Here is an 18,494-nt window from a genome sequence, read left to right on the forward strand (position 1 = left end):
GCAGGAGATTATCAGGTAGGTTTCATGGGGGTTAACGCCACTGTTCCGCAGTTTCTACCAGTTAACAGAACGTGCCCACGTGCTACATCTTTATTGACTTTAAAGCAGCATACGATACAGTCGGTTGAGACCAACTGTGGCAGATTATTCACAAACCCGGTATTCCGGACAAATTGACGCAACTGATCAGAGCTACATTGGATCAAGTGATACGATTCGTGCGCTTCTCAGAAAATACTGGCGAGTTCCTTCGAGACACTGCGAGGGTTGAAACATGTTGATCACCGTCTACCGTCGACGACTTATCCTGCTTGCTATCCAACAACGCTCTTGGGGTTTAGGTGGATGTACTATCCGACGAGCGGGCATCGAAATAAAAGATATGATTATTAGTAAGAGTAGCTAACTTATATGCTTCGCAGATAATTTTGATATCATGGCCATGACGATGGAGGCAAACCAAGCCTGAAAGCGGAGTCTAGGAGGAATGGACTAAAAACAAGGAAAGGAAAACGAGGAAGAGGCTCAAAGCACACAACTGCGCGCCTCTTACGGGTAGTAACCGTTGACAGCCACCAGGACTGTCATTCGCTCACACTATGCGCCCAATGTTCCAATTTTATGCCCTGTCGCACAGAGCGATTCGGTAACACATTTCAACAACTAATATGCACACAGCGTACGAGCGAAATCAAAGTGAGAGCGAACGACCGCACTCAGTGAAAATCGCCCAGTGAGTGATCATGCAAACAACACTTGGCGCTGCCGTTTGCCACACTATGCGCTGAATTAACGCAAAAAATTTTGTTTTGTATTTACATATTTTCTGCCCTATTAAAAGAGGAAATACACGCCGCACTGAACAATTTATATGGTCTATATTAAATTAGTACGGATCAGGTGACGCAGCAGTAAAAATGTTTTGTTTTTTTTAATCACACCGCTTAAATTGCCCCATGGATTGTGTACAATCCATCCGCGCAGAGAGCCGCTTTGAGTGTGATAAAGTACGTAGCAAATTTATCACATCGCGTATGCGGCTGCCTTTTCTTGGTGCGCGCAAAACACGAAAGAGCGTGTTCAGCAAAAGAGCAAAAGAGAATTATTGGGAGAACACACACCGCATGGCGAGTTTTGTGTCGTGCGAGAATTTGTTTCTTTCAGTCTGCGCTGCGGTTTATGCCACTCCTGATGGTAACTAACTAGAAGTGGTAGATGAGTTCATGTATTTGGGATCGCTAGTGACCATGGACAACAATACTACTAAGGCGATCCAATAAACTGGAATGACATAAACGGACTACGACAATCAAAAAGGTTTAAAGATCATAATATCAGGAAAAGCCAAACATTGTTTAGGCTCAACAAAAAAACACGACTAATCACTGGTCACTGGCCGAGTGAGCCTATCATGAAGATAGGCAGGCTCAATGAGGAGATTTGCCGCTTCTGTTATCTTGACAGTGAGACCTCGGAACATCTACTCTGCGCATGACGAGTATTGATACAACGCAGATTGCGTAAATCCTAGAACCTATCGGAATAAGGCGATTGGTGGTGTTCTAACCAACCCCCCCCCCCCCTGATATCTAGCTGTTTATTAATCAAAAGGCTATGGCGGGCCGCACACGTCGTTAAGATGCTGGACGAGAGTACAAAAAATACGCTTCTCATCATCCTCATCTCATTCACAGCAAGCCACCCTATTGAAGTAAGACGTAGTCCCATGGCAAAAATTGATATTTCTGCGTACTTTGAAAGATTCTTACATGTAGGAAATTGCCACTACATTCAACAATTTTTCTGTATGAACATTACCACTGCGACCAGTATTTTTGATCTACAGGGTGTTCAATAAGTTCGAATACAATTTTTCATCGTTGTGTAAGTGCGCATCATGTGCATTCTGTGAATTGGTATTGGTGTCAGCTTTAGCCTTATATATAGGCTAACCGACGCGCAAGGTGTCGACTTGATATCATTTGTTATTTGTTTACCACGCACGATGAAGGAGTACCGCAACGTAGTAGTAAAGTTGTTTGCGAGAGGTGAGCGACCCGGCGACATATTTCGGCGGTTGAAATCCCACGTGGTGAAGCGGAATTTCATCTATAACACTATCCGTTACTACCGGGAGACGGGCTCGGCCTAGGACGGTGCCAGATCCGAGCGGCCGCGTTCAGCGAGAACGCCAGCAGCCATCAAGGTGGTGAGGGAGCGAATTCGTCGAAAAATGAACCGCTCGATCCGGAAGGCCGCGGGACTACCCACACCATTTTAGCGAAGGACCTGGAATGCAAGCCGTATAAGAAACGCAAGGTTCACGGGGTAACGGAGGCTAAAACCAAGAAGAGGCTGGACAGAGCAAAACTGATACTTTCGCAGTTCGTGTTTTCTGATGAGAAACTCTTCATCCTGCAACAGCCGCACAATGTCCAAAATAATCGGCCGTGGACGCCGACGTTGGCCAGCATCTCCCCGTCCGACATGAACATTCCGCGGTTCCAGAGCGCCGCGTCGGTGATGGTTTGGGGGGCTGTATTCAAACGTGGGAAGCTTCCACTGGTGTTTATCGAGAAAAACGTGAAAATCAAAGCCGCGTGCTAAGACCGAGGTTTTGGAAAAGGTTGTGGCCCCGGTACTTCGTGACCTCTACGGGAAAGATCATTACGTCTTTCAACAGGACGGCGCACCGGCCCACACGGCGAATATCGTCCAAACGTGGTGTCGAAAGAATTTGACTGATTTTCTCGATAAGACTTTGTGGTCTCTCAGCTCCCCGGATCTTAATCCCCTGGACTTTTATGTACGATCGTACATGCTGGCCAAGCAGAGCGAACATAAAGTGAGTACTATGGACCAATTTAAGAAGCTCATTTCCAAAATCTGGGATGAGATGCCCATGGACCAGGTGTGTGCCGCCTGTTATTCTTTTGAGAAACGTCTCAAACTCGTCATAAAGCACAAAGGGGAGGTGCTTCCACCAAATATGTCGTAAAGGTTCTCAATAAATGCTGCTTTAAGCTTCAATCAGAAAAGGAAATCTTGTATTTTCATTTTTATAAACACATTTTTACAGCGTATTCGAACTTATTGAACACCCTGTATTGAAATATAGTTCACGAGTTTTTTTTTCTGTATTCCGCACTTCATTTTTTTAAAGTATTACTATAGAGTAAGCGAACCGTTTATCATCGGTGATTAAGTGTCGATATTGTTCACCCTTTTTTCTTTCCTGCTTTTTACTTATCATGGGCTTCATTGTTGGCAAATTCAGAACTTAATATGAAGGAAGAATATGGAGTGGCTTGACAACAAGCCCATGATAAGGTCACTTTACATCGAATGGCCCGATTGCACTCGCTCGTCAGCCGCCCACCATTCAACAATACCTTCTTCATATTGTGCTTCAGAAATCACATTATATAAATTGTATGGCACGATCGTATAAAATTTTTGCATTCGATATCGAATGTCGATCTAAATAAACTGGTTCTTGTATCCATTCTCTGGAATATGCCGTTAACTGCAGCGCATGGTCCCTTAGCATGCGAAGTTAGGATGCACTTGATAAAACGACGAAATTTAAGATTTTCAAGTTTCCATCTTCGATATAATAGATTACAAATGGATGAATTGTTGCAATGATGGCTTTAAACAAAATCCTAAACGAAATCCGAAAACTTTTATGAAAAATCTCGTATATTAGATTTTCTAACTTGTCACTGCAAAAGCCAACAATTTTCTCTGCTGGTTTCAAAAGTGGTTTTAAATTACATCTAGGCCTAGTAAAAAAATGTCAGGCAACTTGCGTTGCTTAATTTCTTCTAAAAAGGTGTGCTGAAAAGGCCCACGGAACAAAGCAATAATTTAATATTTTTGTAAATTAAACAAACGCAAACATTATGAGCACCGAAAGCAATAAGCAATTAACAATGCTTTTTTCTAAATGATGTAAATATAATGAATGTAATTCTTTCGGTCACCAACTTCATTAAATTGGTTGAAAGTGATAATAATTTAAATGACAAATATAAGCGGCATAAAGATTAACCATATGTGAAGGACATTCATATCTGTTAATTCTTGTCAATTCGTGACACTGTTTTAGCTGCAATCGAACGTCCTTTATGTTACAAATAGTTATGTTCTGTGTTGCTCCTACTTGCATATACATACTTTAAGACCTATCATGGAATCTTATAGATTGTGAGAAAACGTTTTGCTCAAATTTTCTTGATGCAAAACAGTTAAATGTATGATATTTCATGTGTATTAGGAAAACAATTCTGTAGATAAAACACTATTTAAAAAAACAGAGTTTCTTTTACATTTTTGGGTTTAAAACTTTTTTATAACGTTTACGTTTTACGGAAAGACTCACTAGTCCATGGCGTCTCAACTCATAGTCTACTCATGAATTCTTACCTGATAGGCGGTAACGGCCACGAACTCAGTCTCTGGAAAAACGAACGCTTGCTGGGCAGCCCACGGGATCTGCGATGGATCCGCCGTCCTGATGATATGTATCCTCGGCTGGTACTTATGCATGCTGGTCAATACCACCTGTGACGATCGGGGAAAAAATCGTTTATTAAAGCAATATAAGAAAAAGCGTGATAACCCCATAATGACGATAATCTTAGAATCCGGTTGTAATTATAATTGCATAACAGAACTTTTATTGGACCCCATCAGTCTATCCCACCCAGATACTTACATGTCCATTGTTGTCCAGCGTGTTATTGGTCAGCTTCACCTTGTTGAAAACAATCGGCTGGGAGGCCCAGTGAGTTCCGAGGGCGGGGCTGTCCGGATGCAGACAAAATCGTTGCGGACTCTGTGGTTCGGCACCACCCGCCGGAACCCACTGCGATCCGCTGAATTTGAACCGACAGTCGCTAATGGGCATCATCTCCAGCAGCACGCAATAATTGGTGTCCGCGTCCAGACCGTCGACGGTAAGACGCATCGAGGGAAACATTCGTCTGAAAGCGGAAAGCAAGGGAAAAGCGGTGTATAGAGAAACATCACCAAATGATGAAATTAAGGCGGAAGTAAAACGATGACCATGACCACGCACTCTGTCTTTCGTTTCAGTCGTAGGTACCATTCATTGCTATCAGTCGAATAATATGTAGCCGATGATTTTCGAAACTGTTACAGCCCACTTCCTGCCCTCGTGTCGATTTTCGGCAGGCTGACAGACCAGATCGTCATCAACGAGCCTTTCCTGAAAGGTACTAATTACTCGCAGCTAGTTAGCAGTGAATTTGTGGTCTTGTGGAATTCCACCGTCAATCACCTAGTAGTGTTAAATATTTGAACAGCATAAATCAAAGTAAGTTTCGTTTTGTTACCTCCTGTCGAACGAATTGTTGACCGCTTCAAACGAAAGTCCATTCCCTGAAAACGTACCGCAATTCGCACTGCGCCACCCAATTGAATATGTTAATCGTAACTTATCACGAAAATTAACACCGAAACAACAATTTCAACTAACAGCTGCTAAGCTGCGAACCTAAAATGCCAATAAAAACGAGCATAATTTGTGAAAGCACCTCGTCGCTGCTGAGACCTGCCGTAGCGAATCCCTTGCGGCGTTCGGCAGAATCAGGAGAAAAACCAACAAAACCACCACTGAGTGACTCTCGCGTGGACCAAAACCAAACCCAAAGAGGACAGGGAACCAAAATCCTTCCTTTCCCTGTCTGACTCTCCGGTACTCCGGTGGCTCCGGTACGAGTCGAAACGGACCTCACCGGGGCCATGTATAATTTCTGGGGCCTTTCCTAAATTATTATTTCATCGCTACAAATCAATTTTAATGATACGTTTTCACAAATTTTCTGTGATGTAGTACATTGCTGTTTTCTCTTCATTTTCTTGGGTTGTTTGGTCGTTTACTCGAGTGTGTTTTAGATTCACTTGAACTTTCAGGTTCACCAGCTCGTTTGCAAGCTACGTCCTACCTACCTCGGTATCAGGAGGAGAGAGAAAGAAACTGCAAATTTTCGGATAGCATGTGTGCGGTGGCTCATTATGTGAGCGGTCAGCATAAAATTGCATCATTTTCTGTGTGGTTTCTTAGGTGCCAGCTCGCCGTGAGCCGATATAGGTACGATGCGGTGTGCAGCCGCTCTCGCTGGCTTGTTTCGTTTGGACCACGGCAGGGCAGGGCTGTTAAGATTCGAACGCTTCATGATTTCGTTACTGCCCGGTAAGTGGCAACAGTGAGCGAAATAAGTAATAATAATATTGCGCACTTTACGACCGAGACAGACCCATTTGCGATTGCTATCAATGTTGTTTATTTATATGTTGGTTATTGTTAAGAAGCAACAAACGATATCGTGGAATGAGTTCTATTCTACTGTCGGGAAGTGCGGATGCAATTCGTGTTGATCAATCTAGATAGACGACTATATGGCCTTTCGCATTAGAGCTACCTAAAAACCTAACCTGATTTATTGTGGAAAACTATAAGCAACTAGATTGAAAATTCCATCATGCCTATTTCAGTTAAAACCTGTAGCACATTGCATTTTGTTCACGTGGAAATTGGGGAAACAGCCATAACAGCCTATTTTAAACGCCCAAAAGCGCTCGGCTATCGCGGCTATCACAATCCTATATAATTAACATTTACTGTTAATTTACTCAAATAACATAACAAATCAAATATAACAAAACCAAAAATAATTTCCTTCCGTTTTACTTGCCAAAAAAACGGCTGTAATAGGGTTACCTTCTGCTTTATGGTGCTCGGCAGGTTTACCTAGTCTGCTTTAACAAGTGAGAGGTCGTGGATTTGAATCTTAGTAGAATCCGGCCATTCGATGTCAAATGACTTTAGCACTGGTTAGTTCTCAGACCACACGTTTTGTTCATGCTGAATACCATATACAGTTGGATTTCGATTTTGGCAACAAATGCGTGTCGCCTATGTTGCCAAAATCGAAACCGTGCCAAAATCGAGACCCTTTTTCGATATGAAAAAATTTAATGTAAATGCTTTAGAAGTTGACTAAATATCATTAATCACCGATTGCAACCATTTTATGTTTAAAAAGTCCGACAAGAGCTATCCGTCCGGTGCAAATAAGCTAGCGACACCCTGCGGTAAGGCGTAGTCCTACGGCAATAAAAATATTATTGTTCGAAACCACATAACTTTTTTCAGGAACATACTCAGGGCATCATTTTTTCGTCATTTAAAGCATGTATGCGGAAACTGATTGATATTTAAGCATATTTTTGAAAGAGAAATATCTTGTGTTGCCAAAAACGGATACTTTTGTTGCCAAAATCGAGGCATGCCAAAATCGAACCATGCCAAATTCGAAATCCAACTGTACAGGCAAACTTCGATATAACGTCACTCGATATAACGTACATATATTTTCAAGTGTTGCAAATCGCTTCAGAAACTGTATTTAATGTTTCATTCACAATCATTTAAATACCCTGTCAATCTTACAGATTCACAACGGCTATGTAGTGCGTCGGTAAAGGTTCCTGAGTTCCAATCAGGTCAGTTCACAGCACAGTGGTACTGAGTTGCAAAAACGCGACCATTGGCAATTACGTAAAAAATGCGTAATTTTTCAAAGGTGATGTCTTCAGAGAAATTTGCAATAAAATACAGCGCGTCTTATAACATTAATGATTTCTTTGAAAAGAGTAAGTATACAGGACTGTGTTTAGGAAAAAACACGAAAAAGGTTGTTACTCCCTTCTAGTTGGATTATATTGTCCACGCCGGGGTGAGGAACGAAGTGTGTCATATGTACAGCGAGGCTCCTTGGCTATTTCAAAGCTTATTTTTGCTATTGAAACATATATATTGGCAGCATAAGTATTTTTATATGTATTAGATAATAGTAGTTATGGCTCGAGCAGCACATTGCAGTTGTGCGGACACAGCGTGCCCAGCAAAGGTTAGAGAATTTGCAAATTGAATATTTACACCAAGCATCAGCATACGATTTTACCATGAGAAAACAAAGAAGCGAATGGTTCAATTCGCCTATAAGTAATGATCCACAAAAATCAAAAAGAGTGTTTATGATATTCTTTGGCAAGGAAACACTTGTGCACAACAAATAAATATTAGAATGGAATTAAACCAATTTATTGCAATAGAGCATTTTATGAACTGACAACATTATATCAAGTACCAACATGTTCCCGTGGCAATAACAATAGCAGCAAGCAAGCTCTGTTACCAAAAGCAATAAAAAGTTTGAGTTATGTATAACTTGTTCTATTAAGGACAAAATCCATCCAGCAAGCACGAAAGGGCATTTCCTTTTGAATTGCGCGATGGATACCTTTCAATGAAGACACGTTACGTTACAATATTTAACGTTCCTAATGCATTAGAAAAAAGTTACATATTATGCATTAAGGGTCGAAAACGACCCAAGTTTTGAAATTGCTCTCATTCATCCATTTTCAATCCGAATTTCGTTTTCTTTACCTCGTTTGAAAGCTATGGCCAAAAACTAGCACCCAAGGTATGTTGGGGAATATTTGTTGACTGATGGCCACTTCTGCGTCGGTTCCGGAACACCCACTACCAGGTCCCGGGGAACATTTTTATATTTTGAGATAATTCATTTTGCGGCACATCAAATCACATTGGCTTGATAAAATAAGATTAATGGAAGTGCAATGGGAACATTTTGGACCCAAGCGGCCATTTCCTCATTGGTTCTGGAACATCCGGTACCCGGTTTTTGAGGACAATTTTAAATTTTAGGATGATTTATCTTGCGACACGTCAAATTACATCAGCTTGATAACGTAAGACTATTGAAAGTATAATAAAGACATTTTGAAGGCAAATGGCTACATCAGCATTGGTCCCGGAACATCCGGTACCCGGGTTTTGGGGCCATTTTTGTATTTTAGGATAACCCATCTTGCGACACATCAAATCACATCGGCTTGATTAAATAAGACTGATGAAAATAAAATAAGGTCATTTAGAAGCCAAATGGCCATTTTACCATCGGTTCCGCAACATCCGGTACCTGGTTCCGCGGGATATTTTTGGATTATGAAATAATTCATCTTGCGGCACATCAAATCACAACGCCTTGATCAAATAAAACAGTTACAAGAGCTATGGGGACCATTTGAAGACAAATGGCCATTTCATCATCGGTTCCGGAACATCGGGTGCACGGTTTGAGAACATTTTTGGATAGGATAATTCATCATGCGCCACATCAAATCACATTTGCTTGATGAAATAACACTAATGGAAGTACAATGGAAAAATTTTGGAGCCAAAATTACCATTTCACCACCGGTTCCGGACTATCCGGTATCCGGGTTTCGGGGACATTTTTGAATTACAGGGTAATTCATCTGCCCCGAGTTACCCCGTTTTACGGTTCATTACAAATACCGGGTACCGGATTATATGCGACTGACGCCCCATTATACTTCCATTGTTGTTATTTTATCAACGCGATGTGATTTGAGGTGCCGCATGGTGAATAATCGAAACTGGTACCGGATGACCCAGTACCGATGGTAAAGTGGCCATTTGGCTTCTAAATGACATTGTTTTACTTCCATCAGTCTTATTTTATCAAGCCAATGTGATTTGATATGTCGCATTATGAGTTATCCTAAAATACAAAAATGTCCCCAAAAACTGGGTATCGGATGTTCCAGGACCGATGCTGATGTGGCCATTTGCCTTCAACATGTGTTTATTATACTTTCAATAGTCTTATGTTATCAATGAGATGAAATTTGACGTGCCGCAATAGAAATCATCCTTAAATTCAAAAATGGACTCAAAAACCAGGTACCGGATGTTCCGTAACCGATGGGGAAGTGGCCATTCGGGTCCAAAATGTCCCCATTGTACTTCCACTAGTCTTATTTTATCAAGCCAATGTGATTTGATGTGCCGCAAAATGAATTATCTCAAAATATAAAAATGTTCCCCGGGACCTGGTAGTGGGTGTTCCGGAACCGACGCAGAAGTGGCTATCAGTCAACAAATATTCCCCAACATACCTTGGGTGCTAGTTTTTGGCCATATCTTTCAAACGAGGTAAAGAAAATGAAATTCGGATTGAAAATGGATGAATGAGAGCAATTTCAAAACTTGGGTCGTTTTCGACTCTTAATGCATAATATGTAACTTTTTTTGCTGTGGCTCTCCTAGATGTCGCTGAAAGCTGAAACTCCCCCACAATGCTAATTTTCCAAAGTTAGGAAAAGTCAGAAAATTTCAAGTCTCTAGCTCGTACCGTTACTGAGTATCAAGCTTTGTAAGTATGCCGATGGGTCGAAAACGACCCCAATGCACTAGGAAGGTTAAATTACGCGTAACTGCATTTAAATCCGTTGGAACAGACAACTCGTAGATAAGAGTAATAATCTTGAACAGTAAATTTAAATTATTAAATAAAAATCACTTTGTATCTTGCAAACAAATCAATAAACCACCCCACCCCACCACGAATTTCGCCGAAAACATGAAACAATGATGAATTAGTCAATACGCTCTTTCTGAAACGTTGTCCAGGCAGCTTTTTGAGTCCACGTTTAACGTAACAAAAGTAAACAAGTCGTTTGTGCGTCAATTTTGACCGGCACGTAAAAACGATCGTCACGACATTTTTGTCACTGGGAGTGCTATGGGAAACTGTTAAAAACTGTCACTTTGTTAGAGGGTAGTTCTAAAGCAACTGACGCTACTTTGAACTATCCTCTGTTAATAGTGATACTATTTCGGATACTTTCGGGTATCGCCGGACAAGCTTTACCCGCTAAATCGGCCACGTTCAATGTTCAATATTCAATTTTTGAACTTTTGAATTTTTGATTTCGAGACTAGTTTGGGCTTGAAACTTTCCTTCACATTGAACTGAAAATTGGATTTGAAATTAGACTTAAATTTAGGGTAATTCAGACTGGGAGTATCGCTTGGAATTTGACATGAAAACGGACCTAAAATATTAAACAAGTTTTTTTTAATTGAAATTGAATTAAGCTTGGCATTATATTTAAAAATTTGAAATTAAGCTCGAAATTCAATTGAAACTGAACATAAATGACATTTGAAATGGACATGAGATGGGATTATATTTGAAAATAGACTTTAAAAAAGGAATTCAAGCTGTACTTCAAATCAGATATTTACTTCGAAGTAATAAATAACTGAATAAATAATGAGAAATCTGCATCTCACAACGACTAAGAGCGTGCGTTTTCTGTCCACCCTAAAGTACCGTCATCCGGGGATACTTGCAACACTGGGGTTACCTGCAACACTTCTGCGCATCGCGCTTTTGACAGCTCCAACGCATTTGTTAGTTAACATAACCATTTGTACCCAATGCCATTTTAAAGAAGGGACATTTACCTATTGTTTAGTTAAGTTTAATCCATTACATCATTGTTTTGCTTGTTTTTATACGACTGGAAAGTAATTTCACTTTCAGAGTAGAAAAATGGATGTGCAAAGTTGCGTCGGTTCATTGTCATAAAATTATTTTTTATCGTTTGGTTCCTGTACACAATTAGTGCATCATATAAGCTAACAAATAGCAATTTTGAGCTTTGTTTATATTTTGAGCTTAGAGAAGAAACGATGAATTCGTGTTGTTACTTTCAATATGACGCGGCTTACAGTACTTGTAAAAAGGAAAATTATCGTAATAGACAGTATGTACAAAGTAAGTTTGCATCTGTACGACGTTATTTTGTCTACCGCCATCTCCAGAAAAATTAAAATTGTGAAAAATTCCACGTGCCTTGAAACGGCAATTTGGAGTTTGCCGACATGCTGTATTTTCATCGAATATCTTTAAAAAAGCGATAGACGAAATTGGGAAACAAAAACCCCTCCAGTATCTCTTGTTTTACTACAAATACATCCAAAGTAACTAAAAAATAGTCATTCGCGGTTTGAAATCAGATTTAAAATCATAAGAAGCGTAAAATCAGAAAAGTGATGCAAGTAACCCCGTTCACTGGGTAACTTGCAACAGCCCTATTTTTGGTTCATTCTCCAGACTCATTTAGTTTATATTTTTTCTCATAATCATAAATCAAAAGTACTAACCACTATACAAGTTTTGGCTACTTACACTTGGACCTAAACGCCATACTTCGGAAGTTATACTAAGTCAAAGTTCAAAAGTGTTGCAAGTATCCCCGGATGACGGAACTGAATTGAGATACTGGCCATGTCACTCAAAAACTTGCATCATTAAACCAACGACACTCACTGATTACGTGAAACGTGTGTCGCTGGTTTAAGGATGACAAGTTCTCGCGAGCTACTGAGTTGCCATGGTCAGTTTCTCAATTAAGAACTCTACTCGCTCCGAATGACGCCTGAATACCGTTCTCTCTTATAACCACTTATCATGCGCAGAGAAAGCACAACTATAAGCAGAGCTAATCTTTTCTTCACACACTGGAGACTAGAGTTCTGAATTGAGAGATTGGCCAATTCCACGAAACTGCTTCAATTTTCAAAAGAACCCGGTTGCTGTGCATACATGTGTAGGTATGCACCGTTTGGCTCCGAGCGGTCTAGTCTGCAAAGGTTATTACTAGTCTGCAAAACGCTAATCAGACCGGTAGTCCTCTACGGACTTGAGGCAGTAACTTTGTTTACGGAAGACATACGTTCACTTGACGTATTTGAACGAAAGGTGTTGCGGACTATTTTTTGTCGGTATACAAACGGAAAGCGGAGAGAAGCGGAGGCGTATGAATCACAAACTACAGGTACTGCTGGGAGAGATTCCCATCGTACAACTGGCGAAATTTGGGAGACTATGGTGGGCCGGCCACGTCCCAAGGATGCCGGACGACTGTGCAGTAAAATCCGTTCTCTTCAGGAATCCCACCGGCACCAGGAATTGAACCCGACTTGCGTATGTCGAGACGCTCAACGAATTGGCGACGAGTAGTCCAGAACCGAGTACAATGGAGATGAATTCTTGATATGGCAAGAGCCTCTCCGGCTCTCGGATGGTAAAAGTAAAGTAAAAATGAACTTAAAGTTTTGCTTTAAACCGGACATGGACACGAAATTAGACACCAAGATTTACTTGAAATTGGAAATGACCATTTTCGACTCCCACACGTTTTGCCTCTTTTCATTCGTGCACTTTTTGTTCCATTTATCCCTTTTCCTTTGGTTTTTGTTATTTTCTTTCCCGTTTTCCGTCTTTTCTCAAATTTTGTTTCCAGTTTTTGTCATCTCCTTTCCTTCTCGTGTTTCCTCTTTTCGATATCCCGTCACGTGAAATGCGACGGAACTACTGCCACATGTATTCTGTTTTTTCCCTTAGATCACCTTATTCTCCGGTTTTCCTTTTTTTATCTTATGTTTTTCGTCTTTTTCTTTTTCGTTTTATCGTATTATGTTTTCTTAGTCTTTCCTGAATCTTGATTTTTCTCTGTTTTATTTATCACCTTTTTCTCCTCGTTTTCAGGTCTGGTTTTTCTTTTTTTTGTCATTTTCTGCCCAGTTTCGAGTTTTTTTCTATTTTCTCTGTATTTCTTTTCTTCTATTACTTTCTCATTTTCCGTTTTTGGTTTCACCTTCTCCTGTTTTAACCCATTTAACCTTTTTACCCGTTTTCCTCATTTCCTGTATCGGTTTTCATGCTTGCCCTCGCTTTTTTGCTCACCCTTTTGGTATCTCTTGTTTTCTGTTCTGTATTCCCTTTCTTATCTTTGTTTTTCCTCCTTTTCCCTCTCGTTTTTCTTTTTTGCTATCCGCAAAATAACTCTTTTGTGTGAGTGGGTTAAAAGTCACGTCCATTTTCTGTCGCGGACCGATTTATATTGTCGGTGTTAAGTCAGGCAGAACCAAGTGACAAAATTCTAACTTAGAGAAAAATGCATTCAAAGTTTGCTGCTCTCTATGGTTTATAGCTATCAATCGTTCATCTTATCATCTTATATCTCCGGCTGTTTGCAACATTTACGTAGTCTGATTAGAGTAAAATGTTGCTTAGAAAATTCTTGATCGTTTGCTGTCACTCTGTCAGTAATTCATTTTTTAAAATTATGCGACTTGGTCCGTTCTGATTTAACACCGACCATATATCGCGACAAGCAATCGAGTTGAGCAGGTGAGTCGAGCAGTCGAATCAAGCAGTCGAGTTAAGCAGTTGGATAGAGTAGTTGGGTCGAGCAGTCGAGTCGAGCAGTCTAGTCGAGCAATTGAATCAAGCTGTTCAATCGAGCAGTTCGGTCGAGCAGCCGAGTCGAGCAGTTGAATCGACCAGTTTAATGTAGTAGTCCAGTCGAACACTTAAATCGAGCAGTTAAGTCAAGCAGTCCAGTCGAGCAATTCAATCGAGTGGTACAGTCCAGCAGTTTAATCGAGTAGTTGAGTAGAGCAGTCGAATCAAACAGTTAAGTCAAGCAGTCTAGTCGAGCAGTCGGATCAAGTGGTTTAGTTGAGCAGTAAGTTTCGCAGTGAAACCGAGCAGTTAAGTCGAGCAGTCGAGACATGTCGAGCAGTTCAGTCGAGCAGTTAAGTTGAGTAGTCCAGTTGAATCGAGCAGTTGAATCGAGCAGTTGAATCGAGCAGTTGAGTCGGGCAGTTGAATCGAGCAGGCGAATCATACAGTTTAGCCAAGTAGTCTATAGAGCAGTCAGGTCAAGTGTTTAAGTCGAACAGTTGTGTCGAGCTGTGAAATCAAGCTGTCCAGTCTAGCAGTTGAGTCGAGCTGTCAAGTTGAGCAGTCGAACCGAATAGTCCAGTCGAGCAGTTAAATCGAGCTGCTCAATCAGGCAGTCGAGTCGATCTGTCTAATCAAGCAGTTGAGTCGAGCAGTCGAATCGAACAGTTCAGTCGAGCAGTTCAATTGAGCAGTCCAGTCGAGCAGTTTAGTTAACCAGTTGAGCAATCGAGCACTCCAGCAGTCAACCAGTGAGGTGACAGAGAATAGAACTCATTACTACGAAAACATGGCGTCCTCTCAGGGGCCTGTTTTTAGTTACCGATAAACCACGTATGACGATACCTGGTTTTGGCTACAGACAAGCTTCTTATATAAATAGATTTCGTCAAACACTGTAGACTACATTCTTACTCTACACATAGCTTAATTAGTGTCTAAATTTAATAGTGTGCCGTCTAAGGTTGGCGATTTATAGCTGCCATTACGCGTTACCTTTAGATCATGTAGGTCTTGCAGACGCTTTTTTAAGCGTGTTTCGTGACATAGTTACGTGCATGGTCGCATAATATTTATTGTAAATTCTCTCTCTCCTTTTTTTAAGTGTTTCGATGTTGTTAAGCATACAACGACATTCCTATCGCGGAAGAGAAAATGAATTCGAATAATAAAAATTGTTTTTCTACAGATTCGATCCAACTGGATTGCACATCTTGGTAGGTGCATCAAATTACAGCATTATATATTCTAAAAATGATCTTACATATGGATCATTCCACATCAAGTGTCCGAGTACCATGTAATCGACCTTCTAAGGTTTGAACCAAACTTTTCCAGATTGATCGTTTCAGGCCAGCAAAAAAAATACAAGTTTTGACGTCCCGATTAATGACAGTACTTCCATTTTTAATGAGTAATTCTTATGCAAGGAAATCTGAGGAATACGATGGAGTTGGAATTTTGGAAATCAAATTGTACTCATTAAGAGAAAAATGCAAATTTGATTTTTAAATCAAATTTTGAAATATTTGGCAGCACTGCCGCTAAAGACTAATATTTATTTTTGGATTCCCTGGATAATTTCCTTTGGAAACATGATAATATTGTCGGTCTTAACCCAATATTTTCAGAGAGATAAGCAAAAGAATATAAGTGATTTGACCAAACCTGTCATTTCTTTAAAAATGGAAATTCTCCTTTTACCCGAGGGGACGTCCAATCGGCACCAAACTTAGGGGTTTTCTTGCTGACCTGAAACGAACAATCTGACAAAATTCGGTTCAAATCCGAGAAGGTCGATTACAAGTTAGTACTTTTTCTCGGTCACTTGACGTGGAATGACCAATATACAACGTATAGAGTTTTTATAGTATAAGCAAGTTTGTTTATAACATCATTAAGAAATAAAATGAAAAGTAAAGGACCTAACTGAGAGCCCTCTGGAACCCCGGATGTTACCTTGATTGGGTCAGAAAGGTGCCTAATAACTGAATATAAAATTGGTCTTGAAACGAGAACTATTTTTACGCAATTGATTTACTTATCGCAAAAATAGTGATTGGTTAAATAAAGAACTGCGGACTTCTGAGTTACAGAATTTATTTCATTTCACATAAAAATTTTCAGAGAAGATGGGGTTTGGATGGTAATTATTTTTCTATTTTTAAATTTTATTTTGATTAAATTGGCTACATCTTCTACTTCTACCTTCTACTTAACGAGGAAGCTGAACAATATTCACCGCAGTATTTGGACCATTTTTCAATGTGATACAATGTAGCAAAAACACAACAACGAAGTATCACTGTCATCAAATGACTCGTTAGTCTTTCAACCCCATGCAAATAAAATCTTCCCAATGTCTATAATGATCTCGTAATTAAGTCGATGCTTTGCCGCCTAAGGTTGATAACAATAATTCATTCGCAATTAGCACTCAAACACAATGGACCATAACAACTTTGATGGTCCCTGTCAGCAGCAGCCAACAGCAACCGCGGCGGCGACGGCAACGACGACGACGACGACGGCGACGGTGAGGAATCGCGTTTCGTAAATTTCGCCTCCAGTTGGTAAGAGCAGCAGCGCCAGTCAAACTAAATCACTTCCACTCCGCAGGCGCGCCCCGGAGCCGAACAGCACTCAACGCTTCCATAAAAAGGTGGCGAGCCTTCATATATCAAAAAATTTAATTACCCACGAGGTGTTAAAATCACATTTTCTCACTCGTCTTTTGTTGTGCGAGATATTCTTTTTACACACCTTGTCGTTGTCCGCCTGCCAACCCAACAACGGTGGTGATGATTATGATGATTTGGCGCTTTGTTGGACTCGGCGCTCTTCGCACCTCCTCGTAAACCGGCAGCGAATCCAGCCGTCGTCGGAATCACAGACTGGTGTGATTTTCGAGTCATCAATTTGATCGTGATTATTAGCTTTGTAGAAATTGAGCTTTGTGGTGCAAAAAAAATATCACAGAACACGCCATTCCAAACGAGCCAACAGCGAGCGAGATTCATTAGCACTTATTTAAGCCCCTTGCAAAGGCGCCCATTTATGGCAAATCAAGCCAGCTTGACTTTTAACATGGTGCGTACATATTCGGTCACGGAATTCGGCAATCATCGCAATGCGTTTGCAGCCGCCTGTCTCCCTATCCTAATCGGGAGCGCATTTTACATGGAGCTGCCGCTTGCGTGTTTCTGACCGCCAATAACCAACCAGAAAAATGATCAATTTCACGGTTATCGCATCCAAGGAACACGCGTCAAGCTGTGGGAAATAGGAGATGCGCGAGGTACGCCCGCGGTGACGGTGCCCACAGGTAAATACATTGTATCAACCGTTTGTTTTTTTTTTTTGTTCAGCACGATCTGGGATATAATCGTCTCAAATCGTATTATATGTTCACCGTATCGCCGTTTGGCCATGGATATACGGAATAGAGATTCGTTTGATTTATGCGGTTAAGATCAGTGGCGCCAAACCGCGATCCGGAGCAAAACAGAGACCGAAGAAAGGAAAGATATCGCTTACCCACAGAAAATAAGAAAAGATTAGTTTACCATTTTTACCCAGCAGATACTTCGATATTGGATACAGCGATCGATTGAATCCAAGCACCTACGATTCCAGTAGCTGCTTATGGTTGTGCCATTAGTCTATATAGTGATGCGATATAGACTTTTTGCTCAATTCTAGTAGTAAACATTTTGTTTCTATTTTACATGTCTGTTAAACTGATAATAAACTATATAATAAGGACCGGAAAACGTCGCTTTCAGTTGCAAATCATCATTCAACAATGAAGCAATAAACCATCGGTTTCAACTTTCAACTGAAGCTGCACCGCTTCGCTTCAAAACTGGCCTCAATCAGCGTCAGTGGAACGGGTCTCAATTCACATTCAGCATGACGATTGATTTGCAGGTTTCATTTGTACTTTTCTATCAAACATTCAGTAAAAGGCCAGCAACTTTAAATGCAAATGAATTGGATTTCAGTAATATTTCCTATAATGTAACGCATATTATAATTAACCTAGTCAGCAGTGACAAATCATGTCTGACTTTTAGTCGTCGTTATTTGAAACAGCCACCAACTCCAGCTGAAGCTTGCTTGAAACATTCAGTTCAACAAAAGAAACAAGTCGCAACAAGTAAGAGAAAGTCAGCTTCATTTATTTGTTTCGACGAGGCCGGGTCCTGACAAACATCGTTAAATCGTTCCCAACTCCAACCTGTACTCATTTTGAACAATCGACAACTTTATTTGAACTCTACTAAAAGCTTTAATTCTAAAAATTAAAGC

General features: G+C 40.5%; 1 protein-coding gene across 1 annotated transcript in view; it reads right to left on the minus strand.

Annotated features, from left to right (window-relative positions):
- Window positions 1-18,494, minus strand: part of LOC128737050 (T-box transcription factor TBX6-like) — a 93,005-nt gene that overhangs the window by 6,381 nt on the left and 68,130 nt on the right. Inside the window, exons 4-5 of the mRNA XM_053831597.1 lie at window positions 4,721-4,988; window positions 4,429-4,566 (exon numbers count right to left, since the gene is read on the minus strand). Coding sequence (XP_053687572.1) covers window positions 4,429-4,566; window positions 4,721-4,988 — 406 coding nt within the window. The remainder of the gene's footprint in view (window positions 1-4,428; window positions 4,567-4,720; window positions 4,989-18,494) is intronic.

The sequence above is a fragment of the Sabethes cyaneus genome, chromosome 2, assembly GCF_943734655.1.
Source record: "Sabethes cyaneus chromosome 2, idSabCyanKW18_F2, whole genome shotgun sequence".
In the NCBI taxonomy this organism is placed as follows: Eukaryota; Metazoa; Arthropoda; class Insecta; order Diptera; family Culicidae; genus Sabethes; species Sabethes cyaneus.